At 39.3% G+C, this 14,363-nt stretch overlaps 1 protein-coding gene across 1 annotated transcript in view; it reads left to right on the top strand.

Annotated features, from left to right (window-relative positions):
- Positions 1–14,363, top strand: part of LOC126248830 (inositol 1,4,5-trisphosphate receptor) — a 367,806-nt gene that overhangs the window by 142,738 nt on the left and 210,705 nt on the right. The window contains exon 18 of the mRNA XM_049950243.1: positions 9,727–9,902. Coding sequence (XP_049806200.1) covers positions 9,727–9,902 — 176 coding nt within the window. The remainder of the gene's footprint in view (positions 1–9,726; positions 9,903–14,363) is intronic.

Here is a 14,363-nt window from a genome sequence, read left to right as displayed (position 1 = left end):
TTGTCGGAAACAATCATATAGCAGTCTTGCATCTACAGATGTCATCTGCTGGGGTTCATCTTTTGATCTCAGAGTCCAAGATAGTGCATGGAAGCATAATATACCCACATTATATGTGAACAGCAAAGAGCTCCAGGAATGGGGATGTTGCTATCATGTCACTGCCTTTCTTTTCATGCTGATTGATTATACACACATCAAAAAAAGTTTTGCATCACCCCAGTTCCCAGAACTCCTGAAGATATATGTTGACTGTGGATATTGTATCACAGACACAGTCCCTTTGACTGTTCAGAGATGTCACTAAACCCACCCAAAGATGTAAACAACCATGCATGAGCAGCACCTAGTAGACGGAGGGGGTCCGACAGCCAATCAGTTCCAGTCATTCCACCAGCTCGTGTCGTCTGTAGTTCAACCGTGCCTAGACAGTTAATGTTGCAGTTCTATCGTGCCCACATTTTTACTTTGTGCCAGGAAGGACTCTCAACAAGGGAAGTGTCCAGGCTTCCCTGAGTGAACCAAAGTGATGTTGTTCAGACATGTAGGAGATACAGAGAGACAGGAACTATCGATGACATGCCTCGCTCAGGCCACCAAAGGGCTGCTACTACTACAGTGGATGACCGCTACCTATGGATTATGTCCCGGGGAACCCTGACAGCAACGCCACCGTGTTACAACTCAAACTGTGCGCAATAGGCTGCATGATGCGCAACTTCACTCCCAACGACCATGGCGAGGTCCATCTTTGCAACCACGAAACCGTGCCGCGTGGTACAAATGGGACCAGCAACATGCCGAATGGACCGCTCAGGATTGACATCACGTTCCCTTCACCAATGAGTGTTGCATATGCCTTCAACCAGACAATTGTCGGAGACGTGTTTGGAGGCAACCTCGTCAGGCTGAACACCTTAGGCACACTGTCCAGAGAGTTCAGCAAGGTGGAGGTTCCCTGCTGTTTTCGGATTGCATTATGTGGGGCTGATGTACGCTGCTGGTGGTCATGGAAGGTGCCATAATGGCTGTACGATATGTGAATGCCATCCTCCGACCAATAGTGCAACCATATCGGCAGCATATTGGAGGCATTCGTCTTCGTGGACGACAATTTGTGCTCCCATCGTGCACATCTTGTGAATGGCACTCTTCAGGATAATGACATTGCTCGACTAGAGTGGCCAGCTTGTTCTCCAGACATGAACCCTATCGAACATGCCTGGGATAGATTGAAAAGGGCTGTTTATGGCCACCAACCATTCTGAGGGATCTACGCCGAATTGCTGTTGAGCAGTGGGACAATCTGGACCAACAGAGCCTTGATGAACTTGTGGATAGCATGCCACGACAAATACAGGCAGTGCAAGAGGATGTGCTGCTGGATATTAGAGGTACTGGTGTGTACAGAAATGTGGGCCACCACCTCTGAAGGTCTCGCTGTATGGTGGCACAACATGCAATGTGTGGTTTTCATGAGCATTAAAAAGGGTGGAAATGATGTTTATGTTGATCTCTATTCCAATTTTCTGTACAGGTTCTGGAACTCTCGGAACGAAGGTGATGCATAAACCTTTTTTGATGTGGGTATATCCTGTTGCAAGTATCCTGTACAAGAGAAAACTTAAAATGTCTCAGTTATTAAGTGTGACACTGATGGCTGTCCCACAGTAAAGTGTTATACACACAAATGTTAATAAAAATCAACATAACTGTGGAGGAGTAAAATGATTAAGATCATTATTTCTACTGCTACTTATTAATGGACGATTTTGAAATTTATTTCTTATTGTTTCAGTTATAATTTACAACTCGAAAATCAGTCGCAGAATTTTTTTGTAGTTTATAATGATGACAGTGGCTTTAAGAAATAGTGATTGCTTAATTTCGGCTTAGTAATGGCTCTCAGAATTCCTCTGGCCATCATGTGACATTTTTCTGGTCATTAGGGAGATGAATTTTCAAACTTCATTAACGCATCAGTCTAAAAAAAATCAAATGCTGCAACTCTGTTAGTACCTTGAAGCCTGCATTAGAAAACTCGCATATTACCCTAACCATTAACTCCATTGTGAGGAAGCTGTCTCATGATTGCTATCCGTAAATGTAAGTTTATGTAATTATGTAGCATCGTAACCTTGCAACTGTAAAATACGTAGACAGTCAGTCAGCTCTTTATGATCTAAGTGAAGCATATGTGCATAAGAGGTAGCTGTAGGATCCGTCAACTTGGTGCTCACGCTTATTCACACTTATTTCTAGCACTTCTTTTACTGTAGAATGTGTCGGGAAGGTTGTAACCGAATGCTACCATTAATTCTGCCCAAACATCCACAGCTGAAAAGTAGTTTACTGCTATTGTTCAATAAATTGGGTGGTAATTGCACACTTGAACTATCAACTAATACATCTACTTCACAGGGCAGCACCAGCGCAGAAATGCGGTACTGCAGTAAGTTACGACAAGTAACATTTATTGTAGTATGTTACAAAATGGCACTTAACTTTGGTTCTGTTTGATGTGTGGCACTTGATGTCGTATACCAAATACAGTGATACCTAAATAATGTTACTGTCTCTTTGCAGTCTATGCTATTGTCACTATGACTGAATGTAATATTGCAGACCCTCATGGTTGTCTTATTACCCTTATTAGTGACTGCTAAGTTGGAATGTTGTTTTCTCAATGGAACTTGTAGAACTGTGGTCCGTTGTGGTGCTGCAGGTATAGTACTGAACTGGCTGCTGGCATTGAACTGTGCTATCTTACCAAAAGTTCAGAACTGTCTCTGTGTGTGGGGTGCATCATCTTTTCAAATATTGGCAGAAAGATTTTCATCTTCGTCAGTATGAGGTGGAAGCCAAATAGTCCATAGTTGACAGCACTCTCTTTGGTGTCTGGCAACACTATCAGCACATGAGTGCAGTGTGCAGACGGATGTGGTGGGGAAGCAGAAAGTGGTCTGAATGTGAGAGTGCCATCTGGAGGCTGCTGCTCAGAACTGAGAGATGCCAGGCCAATGGTTGTGTCTGTGTGGTGGCAGCCTCTCATGGTATTTGTTGTATACCTCGTGAGCCTGGTACATGACAGAATGCCAGCAATAATAAGTGCCGGATACGATTTGGGCACCTTCAAAATGATAGTATGCCTTTTTGTGAGGATGTGGTTCACTATCACAGACTTTAAGTTGTACAAATTCAATGTGCCATATGTATTCAGTTCAACATTTGAGACATGGGAAGGATTGTCTGCCCTATATAGTTTTCATTGCACTTACAGTAACAGCTAAAAGGGAGCAAGATCCTCTGATTAATCACATAAATTTAATATAATATTGTGCTTTACTGCCTCGCACAAGTGGTCCGATTTTTAGAGGTCTTCGCAATGTAGGAAAGTGCAGTAAAGGAAATCAGTAACAAGATGAACCTGTAGTCTATTCTAGAGTATTGCTCCAGTGTTTTGAGGCCTTATCAAATTTGCACGAGAGCATGCATGCAAAAAAAGAGCATGCAAAAAAAGAGATGTGCTGCTAGCATGACATCAGATTGTTATAGACCGTATGAAAATGTGCCAAAGATGCTCGGAAAACACAAATCTTTTGAATAAAGATGATATTATTGTTGTTAGATAAATTTAGGGAACCAGTATTAAAGGAAGATGGATGCCACCATCGAACAACTCACATAAAGATTGAGAGAATAAAATAAGAGAAAACAACATAGATGTAACAACATCGAAACTGTCAGTTTTTCTTCACTGATGGAATAGGACAGAAAATAGCTATTATTGGTACAATATATCCTCTGCCAAGAGCTGTACAGTTTATTGTGGAGTACACATGTATATGTAGCGTACACAATTTTTGAAATTAGATCCTGTCTCTGAGGTCGAGTCCACTTCCATAGCTCAGTGGCTGCTATGCAGAGGACCTAGGTTTATTTCCCAGTACAGCCAGAGGTTTCTCCTTGGTGGAGGACTGGACCAGGGTGCACAGGGCCTCGTGACACCAACTGGGGAGCTGCTGGAATGAGAAGTAGCAGTTCTGAGGTTGAAAAAGCCGACAGTGGCCTGGAGAGCAGTTTGCTGATCCCACGCTCGTGCTTCTGATTGGCCCATTGTGGCCAGAATTCAGAGCCTTTCTTGCTTGCTTTTGTTGAGGATAATTATCAATAACATTTGAACACACCAGACATAATACAGCTGAGGAGTTATTAATATTATGTGATATTATGTGACTATACTAAAGCTACTTCACTACTCTCTTACATGCTATAATTATTGATACTACAAAATATATGGATAACTCCAAGACGAAGATGTATTAATCACTCAGACATAGATAGTGGCACAAAATCAGCATCGTATGATACTATCATTGTTTTACTTGGTACCAAATTGTGTGTGTGTGTGTGTGTGTGTGTGTGTGTGTGTGTGTGTGGGCGCGCACAGCAAATAGTATGCATCTGAAGTAAATGTGACTTCAAAATTACATATCACAAGCTTGGTGGCAAAGCCTATCAGAAGCACATATTTCATTATTTCTGGAAGCCCCCCCCCCCCCCCCCCTTTTCTCTTTGTTCCCTGTGAGTTGCTGACATGGCCCCTGTGTGGAGAGAGGTGGTCTGATGTAACAAAATCAGCCTGTAACATTTTTTGCACCTTAACTCTTAATGTTTTTTAATGACAGAGATTCATTGTTATCTAATGTTGAATATGCAATATAGTGTGGTTTATTTTGGGTTTGTGTGTGTGTGTGTGTGAGAGAGAGAGAGTGAGAGAGTGAGTGAGCTTGTTAATGTTAAAATGTAGTCACTTAAGATTGTTTGAGTTTCCATTTCAACCTGCATAAATTTCATGCTGCAGAATTTATTTGTCTTGCATAAATTAAAAAATGATAGCTTCAAAATTAAAGTGTCAGTTTTCTCTGCAGCAATTCATTTATATCTATAACATTTATCTCTTACTTGTGAAATATACATATATGATGATATATTCTTCGAATACATGTCTTGGGTAAAATGGGGAGGGAAACATTATTAATTGGCCCCCGGAGAATTCATTATTAGTATTATAGTCTGTGTTACCAGTAGATTAGTATAATAATGTGAATGTTTCTTTTTTTAAAGTAACTATGTTTTGTCATTTTATACTGTACACCACCTGACTTTTTTGTGTATGATTTGTTCAGATTTATTTATTGGGCGCCATAAAAGTTGCAGTGCAGAAATTAAAATGCTTTTTGGACATTGTAGTGAATGTGTAATGGGATTGTAAATACTGTACTTGATGTTTGCAGTGCTTGTTCTGAAAATGAAACTATCATATAGGTGTTGTTTCTTGTTTTGTAGCCACAGTGTCAATGTCTTGACCTACTGCTTCAGTTGCTCACTGTTTAAGTGTTATCCCAAGTGTACATTGAAATTTTTGTGGAGCAGTTGTGCATGAAGCTCAATGAAAGAGTTTTGGGCATTGTGTTATAAATTGTGTTACATGTAGAACCTGCTTCGGATATGAATCTCCTTAAAATGTTTTAAAATTGCATGGTTTCCCCATAGAACTCGGTAGCCAATACTACAAAGAATAGCGTGAATGAGATTAGAGCTTGCACAAAATAACCAAGTGACTCACTGTGATATAACAGATGCAGCAGATTGCTGCTGCAAATGTAAGTGATACAAAAAAGAAAATCTTGGGAAAGGGGAAGATAGTACCAACACTATTTTCATGGAAACTGATTTAATTTTTAGTCATGCGGCTACTAATGTGAACCTCTGGTGGAACAGTAAGAGTTTAACAAACTGAAGCTTCAACCTAATGTTTCTCCAGAAACTTATATGCAAATTGGAGAAGTGAACAATGACAGTCTAAAATTGTGTGACCCTTGAATGGCAGCAGACTCAAATGAAATATTATGCTGGGGGGGGGGGGGGGGGGAGAAACCCTTAATCATAACTGAAAACTCTCATAATTTGGATCAGGTAGGGACGTTACATTGAAGCATCCAGAGCAGAAGTTAATATTAGAAATGAAAGTGTAAACCACTTGATACAAAGGAAATACCACCCGCTACTCATTTTATTCCAGACTGCACACAATGTTAGTCAGACAGTTACCAAAGAAACTAATTTGTACACAGCTGCTGAAAATGTATAATTGAAACTGAGAAGAAACAGGAATGGGAGGAAAAGATAATGACTAAAAGATAGTCAGTATTATAATTTAAGAATTAAATGTATAATGTTATGAGATGGAATTTAAAATCTAATTAAAACCTCAAAATTCAAACTGTTTAAGGTTTTATCAGTGACATGGTTTATCCTGCATGATTTGGTGCTTTGCATCTGCACCGTCAATACTCATCAATTCTTGAACATCTTCATTACGTTCATGGCAACTGAGTTCTTTTAGCATATTGAACATTTCAGACATACCATTATGTTCTTCAATTTCAGTTAGACTTTGAGAAATTTTCACCATGTTCAAAATTTTATTATCGAATTTTTTCAAATTATGTTTCTTTATACTGTCCCATGCTGTGCCAATCGTGTTTGACTCAAATTTCAAATCAATATTTTTATAATTTCTTCTTCTTCCTCTTTTCTTTCTATCAATAACTTACATAACAATTATTTTCTGTAATACTCTTTGAAAAAATCAAAAACACTGTGATCCATGGTCTGTAATAAGGAAGTTACATTGAGTGGAAGAAACATCACTTTTATGAATTTGTCCTTTCCATTTACCATATCACATGATGGAGGAGTTTGTGCATTTTCAAGGAGCAGTAATGATTTGTCCATTTCACCATTCTCTAACTGATGAGATTTTACAGAGGGCACAAAAACTTTCGTAAACCATTCTGTGAAAATAGTACTATCCATCTAGGTGATTTTTTTTTTCTTTTTAGGTGCAAGCTATAGGCATTGCAGACATTTTAATGTGTTTGAAACACTGTAGTTTCTTACTTTTAACAACAACGAGCGTAGGCAATCCATGGCAACCAGTAGCATTAGCACAATATAAGCATTAACACAATCCTTACTTGATTTAGGAATAGGTGCTGCTAATGCACAATGTGAGGCAGGAGTTGTTCTTGGCAAAGCTTTCCAATTGAGCCCAGTTTCTTTATCATTGTAAATGTTTTTGAGAGCATAATCTTGTTCCCTCAGTACATCCTTTAGTATGATTGTGAAAGAATCAGCAGACAGTTTTCCTCCTTGTATTTGAAGTTCACTAATGCAGTGTTTTGACTTATAGCATTTTAACCAGCTTGCAATCAAATTTGACAGCCCCATTAAACTGAATTGCCTTTTCACATAGAATGTTACCAGAGATACGGTCTTCTTGTGCTCTTCTTTGTGTAAACCACTTGTGAACAGCATCATTTAGATCCGTGTTCATGGCAAGCTTCATAGCTGTACCACTTGTCAGTCCATCAGTAGAATCAAGCTTACATATAAGATTTGTAATGCTCCTCTTTTGTTTTTTATGTCTGTAATTGTCTACTTACCAATCTTGCACTTATTAGATAACATGTTCACAAATTCACCTCCCTCTAACCTTTTATTACGCGTGTATTTATTCCTCATAGAAAGGACAACAAGTTTACATCTAGACAATTTATATCACAAGTTCACTCCTGGCGTTTGTAGGGAATGAGTGCGAGGCGGGAGCGGGGGTGCCAAAGCAAGGCAGCAGCAGGAGGAATGCGGCATGTGCAAGTGAACAGTTTAGTTAAGCAGTCATTTGGTTGATCAACATTCAGATAATTGATGCTGTACTGTACCTAGAATTTATCCTACCACTAATAATCCAATGCCCACCCAAAAGAAGAAGAAGAAGAAGAAGAAGAAGAAGAAGGAAAGGGAAAAAAGTAATGGGAGTATATAAAAGACGCAAAGTAAATTTGGAAGACTATGTTACTGAAACACATTGGAAAGTATTGGGGATTTTTGGGGAGATAGTAGTACACCATAATGAATTAGGAACTGTGGTGCTTGTTGTGTGTTAAAGAAATTATGCATTTAAGAATTTGGCTTAAAACAGAGAAGGAATAATTAAAGAATTTAGAGGGAAGAAATAGTGCCAAGTGCATTGAAATGTACAGTTTCTGTTTCACATATACTGTATTTAAGTTGTTGTGGATTGGCAAGACAGCCAACCCACTAGGAGGAAGCCGAAAGGCACGCATTTAAGCTCACGCAGGCTGGCGTGAGGTCTGGAACAGGACACGGAAATGAGACTAGTAAAAAACGTACGTAGCTTCTGGAATACTTAACTTTAATCCATAATTGGTGAACATCGCTCTTGACGGTACATGTTTTACAGCATCAATAGTGACTGGTAATGGCGCCTTGCTAGGTCGTAGCAAATGACGTAGCTGAAGGCTATGCTAACTATCGTCTCGGCAAATGAGAGCGTAATTTGTCAGTGAACCATCGCTAGCAAAGTCGGCTGTACAACTGGGGCGAGTGCTAGGAAGTCTCTCTAGACCTGCCGTGTGGCGGCGCTCGGTCTGCAATCACTGATAGTGGCGACACGCGGGTCCGACGTATACTAACGGACCGCGGCCGATTTAAAGGCTACCACCTAGCAAGTGTGGTGTCTGGCGGTGACACCACATAAGTTATTGCAGTATAAAAATTTAAAGCTTTCTTTTTTATTAAAAATGTATGTCACTGTGTAAATTTTTGTTCACTGTTGTTTTTGCATGTTTGATTACTGGCTGTAGATAAGCTGTTCGTAGTGCATGTTTCCATTTCCAGTAACTTTAGTTAACAAATTTTTACTATTAAAAAAATGATTTGCTCAGTCAGCTGTAAACAAGTGTGGAAAAAGTATTTTTGAACAATTTCTGTGCTGTTTGCAATAATTGCTGCTTCCAGTAAATTATTCATTACTCTGTGAGTATACTTGTCAATTTAATAACAGTGACAAAGAAAACTCTTTTTGAATCCATCCATATGAGTCTATTTGGATGCAAAAATTTAGTTTTTTACTTACTGCGACAGTATGGGCGGCTTTTTCATTAGTGTCCTAAAAATGTTCGAAAACCGGTTCATGGAATAATAAATAACTATTCAAAACAGTGACTGGTTGCAGTTTTATGTATCTACATTAAATTAACAGTCACTGGTTCTAAAACATCCGTAATGGATCAGCTTAATAAGTTATATCTTCTATTGGGATAACCCAATAAAAGTTGAAAAAGGATTTTTATTGTGAAATGATTATTCCGTATTCATATACTATAGTTGGAAACATTTTTCCATTCTCTAAAAACATCATTTGTCAAAATATCATCAGTCTTTAAATATATTCTGTGGGGTTAAAATAAAATACACAGATATGATGAAAAGTGCTACTAAACCTACTTCAGTAAGTAAACTCTGTTTGACTCCTCCGAAAAAGACACAAAAACTTGGTAAATGTGTAAAACTAGTTGATTATAGGTGCCAGTGTAGTGGCATCAGTGGATAGCATTAAAGTTGACTTTTTGATGGATGTGACTATTGGTGTACACATCTGGGAAAGACGGAGTTTTATGCCTACAGCTGATAGTATACAGCATGAAAATGAAATTTTGCTTTTTAAGTAATAATGGTCATGCTTTTTCTTTGCCTGTTTGTTATGTTAGCATGTAAATGTTTGTTTATTTATTTGTTTATGTTTGTTTGCTTGCACTTACATGTGTCGATATAGGTATGTGTTCTGTGTATTGTTAGCTGAAGGGGGAGTTTTGCGCTCCATTGGGGATATGGGGGCTGTCATGACAGGCCTCACTTTGGGGGCTGCTGGACTCACAAGATCTGTAATCTCTTCAGCACAGAAGAAGCCATCCCAGCTCAAGGAGTACCCATTAGTGATGGACACCAAACTGAAAATAATAGAAATTTTGCAAGTAAGTACATAACAGCTTTTATAGTAATATTTCTTGAAATGCATTTTCATTTTTTAATGGTAGCTAATACTTCTGCTTTTCTTGTAGTTGCTTTTTCAATTACCAGCCTGAATGACTATTTCTGTGATCGATGATGCAATGTAATCACTGGAGAATGCATGTTGTTGCCCCCATTTTTTTAAAGAAAGCACAACATTTGAAACTACCCACCCCATATTTAGAATGACAAGATGATAGAGTGTGTGCGCTTAGTGCACTGCCTGATGAAAATGTGAAGCACTCGGAAAGGGAGGAGGAAAAGAATGAAACTTCACACTTTTGAAATGGCATTTAATGTTGTTTCAGTGTTTATAAAATTGAGTCACATTTACAAAGAACTTGCCAATATGAACCAAGATATCAGTATGGCGTTACATGCCTTCTGGCCTGAATAGATGCTCTAATTTGGTTGGGAAGAATGTCATAAAGTCATTGTAACCTTTCCTGAGGCAAGGTAGCCCTCAACTACTGCAACTGGTCTCTGATATACTGGATACTGGCACTGGGGTGGAGTTGACATAGAGTTGGTGCCACAAGTTGTATCGGGAACAAAGCTGGGGATTTTGCTAGCTGTGAGAGTACCTCAACATCACACAGACAGTTCATAGAGTTGTGTCATGTGTGATTGTCCTGTTGAAGAATGGCACCTAAATGTTCTCACACGAAAGGGATGCAGGATGTTCGTGACATACCATTGTGCCGTTAGGGAGCCCTGAATTGGTATCAGCTGTGATTTGAAGTCATTCCCCCCCCCCCCCCCCCCCTCCCCCAATACCATGTCACCAGGAGTAACGTGGCTGTGCCTCTCTGAAACATTGGAAGAATGAGGCCCCTCCCCAGGTCGCCACCATACTCACAGATGATGGTCATCCAGGTCAGTGTAGAACCATGAATGATCACTGAACACAATGTGACACCATTCTGCAGCAGTCCATGGATCCTAATTGTGACAGTATTCCAAACACAGCTGTTTATTTTGTGGTGTTAACAGCAGCCTACATATGGGATGGTAATTTCCTAATCCAGCTATTGATAGTCTTCAATCAGTGGTGCACAATGCACACAGAATGTTGCAGGTGTCTGTTACGCATTCTCAGATGGCAGGCACACACGTGAAGACATTACGATGTGATCGGTAGACAATACAGTGATTCTTGGTTGCAGTGGTCAGACATAGTCGACCAGAACCTTGACGATGAGTATACATGAAATACTGTTCCCTCGCATTCTAACATCGAGCCACTGTCACATCAGAATACCTCACAAATCTGGATATTGCTCGATTTGACCAGCCCACCAAATGTAGATTCACAGTGAGGTCCATTGCAAATTGTCATTTCCTGACAATGCTCTCTGATATAAGTACGAGACATCTATGTGTCCTTTGTAGTGATCGCTCAACACCTGACACTGTTTGTGCCTGTTATACCCTTTGGGATTGGCAACATTACTAAACATGAACAGCAGTAAGGTGCTGTGGTATCCGTTCTATCTCATTTTCGTATTCAGCTGTGGAAAATCCAGGATGGAATGTAACAGTATAATCAAAAGGATAGTTGCTATTCACCATATAGTGGAGAAGCTGAGTCATAGGAAGGCACAACAAAAGGACCACCTGAAAGTTAGCTTTCGTCCAACATGGCCTTTGTCAAAAGTAGACACACACATGCACACTCACGTTCACGCAAACGCATCTCTCTCTCTCTCTCTCTCTCTCTCTCTCTCTCTCTCTCTCTCTCTCTCACACACACACACGTGTTTGAGTTGCATATGCATGAGTGTGTGCGTGTGTGTATGTTCTCTACTTTTGACAAAGGTCTTGTTGGCCGAAAGCTACTTCCAGTCCGTCTTTCTGTTGTGCCTTTCTGCGACTCAGCATCTCCACTATACGGTGAGTAGCAACTATCCTTTTCATTATATTGTTACATATTCAACAATGTTGTGTACATGTGTGAAGTTACATTGATGTCCGACCGTGTCTTCTGGGTGTTTCACTTCTTTTGCCAATCATTGTAGTTCAACTTCTTGATTTGATCATCATTTGTTTCTAGGATTTTTTTCTGTATTTGATTTGCTCTAATACATTTTTTGTATGTAAGTACCCAAAATAATAGCACAAATTGGATTTCGTATTTACCTTCAGGTCTCCACATAACTGCATGCACAAGCATTAAAGGAAAGTAAAAGCAATAAGAACACTCCCATTATAGAGTGTTAAAGTTCAATACAACGCATTATTTTGTGGATGGCTGCTCTTATTTATATTTTAATGTGAATGTGTTATTTGATTGCAGACACATTTGATACTCGGACACTGTTTCAAAACGATTAGTATTATGACAAAACAACTCATTCATGAGAACAGCATCACAGTCATTAGTATTGTCAGAATCATTTAAAAACACTAACACCTTGCACTCCTTTATAGGTCTAATGATGTCACTGCCTCATTAATTCACACAGTCGTCCAAATCTTTATTCTCACTAGGAATGTCTGAATAATCATTGTCAGAAACCAACTAAAGTATTGCAGATTCGATCATTTTCATCTGTTTTCTAAATAGGGCTATCTCTAAAACCGGGTGGAACTTTGAGACACTATCACTCAATAATGTACATTGTATCAAAGCCTTGGCAAAACAGTTGTGCACTATGTCACCATTCAAAATAATAATAGGAAAATCGAAACCAGGATTGACCTGCAAATACTTTTTTAATGAAGGTATTAGATGCATCCCCAAATCAGACAAATGCAGTCAGTTTACTTATATTGCACTTACTGCTGTGGAGTGTAAAGTCAGAAATGTTTTAGAAGAAGGAAGGTTCATGTACTCCTTGTGGACTACCGAAGAAAAATCCTTCTTTTACTTGTTGATTATGCAAATGAACAGATTGCTGTGGTATCAGTGTTTTTCCTAGCTTGTCCAATCACTATCTTACAACTGTGGTACTTAATCAGCAATCAAAGCTCATTAAGATTAAAGTTATTTTCATTTTCCTATTAGACAGAAAATGTTGCTGACTTTTCAGACAGTGTCCTCCAGGGTGAACTTGTACACACACACACACACACACACACACACACACACACACACACAATACCTTTGCAGAAACAGTCATCTTCTTCCCTGTGTGCAGCTGATACAGTCCCCTTGTCTTTCTTCAAACAATTCAGAAAACAGAAATTCAGTTCTCTGCTGCCACATGTGTCATACCTTCAGAGCTGTAAATTACAATTTAGATTTTTCCAAGGTTTTTAATAGTTTAATTTTTAAATTCAGTGCATGTTTTTTTTTAGTAGATTTGTGCAGCCTGTAGCACAGTTATCATTTCTTTCGAATGGTCAGCTACACAGCTCCGTTCAGCAACAGTCTCCATTGGAGGCAGGTCAGAAATGTAGCAAGCTATGTAGTTAGCTTTCTTTCTGCACATCTATAGTTAATTCTTAAGTCAGTAGCACAAAGATGGATAGGATGTGTGCACATTGTGTTGTGAAAGCAGGAGGATCTGGACACAGTTCACAAACAGTTAAAGATGCTTTTGGCTGTGCCAGCCGTCTTCAGGCTGCTTCCTCAGTGTGTAGTAGTAGTAGTAGTAGTAGTGGTAGTAGTAGTAGTGGAGAATCTGGCACATTGCATAGGCACCCCAGGTGTTGCTCGTTTCGCCCACGGGCTGTGCTGCTGTGGCACCCTCCAAAATCGCAGGTTGAGCGGCGGGTGATAATACATTTGCAGTGCTCAAGGCAGAGAGTCGGTGTCAGCATACAGGCACACCGGGGGTGGAGTTTCGATGAACGGTACTGAAAAATTTAGAGAACCAACATTTGAAGCTGACTGGAGAATGATTCTACTGCCACCAGCATGAGTTTTGCTTAGGGGCCATGGAGATACAATAAATTAGCTCTTGTACAGAGGAATATGGACAGTCATTTTTCCAGGCTTCTATTTGTGAGTGAAACAAGAAAGGAAATGACTGATAGTGGTACAAGGCAGCTTCCATCACACACTATACAATGGATGCAGAGTACGTATGTAGATGTAGAATCCACATATTAAGCAACGAGGACCGTAAATTCGCAGCCCATTTATCTAGGGAAAAGATGGAGAAATGTGTAGTAAAAATATAAAATAAAGTTCAGATCTATTGAATCCAGTAGTTTCTGCTGAGATCAGCAATTGGAAGCATATGCTTGTGGACTGCTACTACAGAAGTAATCATTTATCATTATCCTAGCAGATAAAAGAAAGCAGATGATAGTCTGTGGAGATTTTAATATTAATTTTCCGAAAGATTCAGATAAAAGAAGCAATTCAGACATGCCACTTAACGCTTACAACATGAATTAAGTTGTTAATTTTCCCACCAGAATAAAAACAAGTAGAGTAATTAATGGAACAGACAACAGACAGTTTCTAGGCAGCA

The sequence above is a fragment of the Schistocerca nitens genome, chromosome 3 (assembly GCF_023898315.1).
Source record: "Schistocerca nitens isolate TAMUIC-IGC-003100 chromosome 3, iqSchNite1.1, whole genome shotgun sequence".
Lineage (NCBI taxonomy): Eukaryota > Metazoa > Arthropoda > Insecta > Orthoptera > Acrididae > Schistocerca > Schistocerca nitens.
This window is presented reverse-complemented; position numbering and strand designations above follow the sequence as displayed.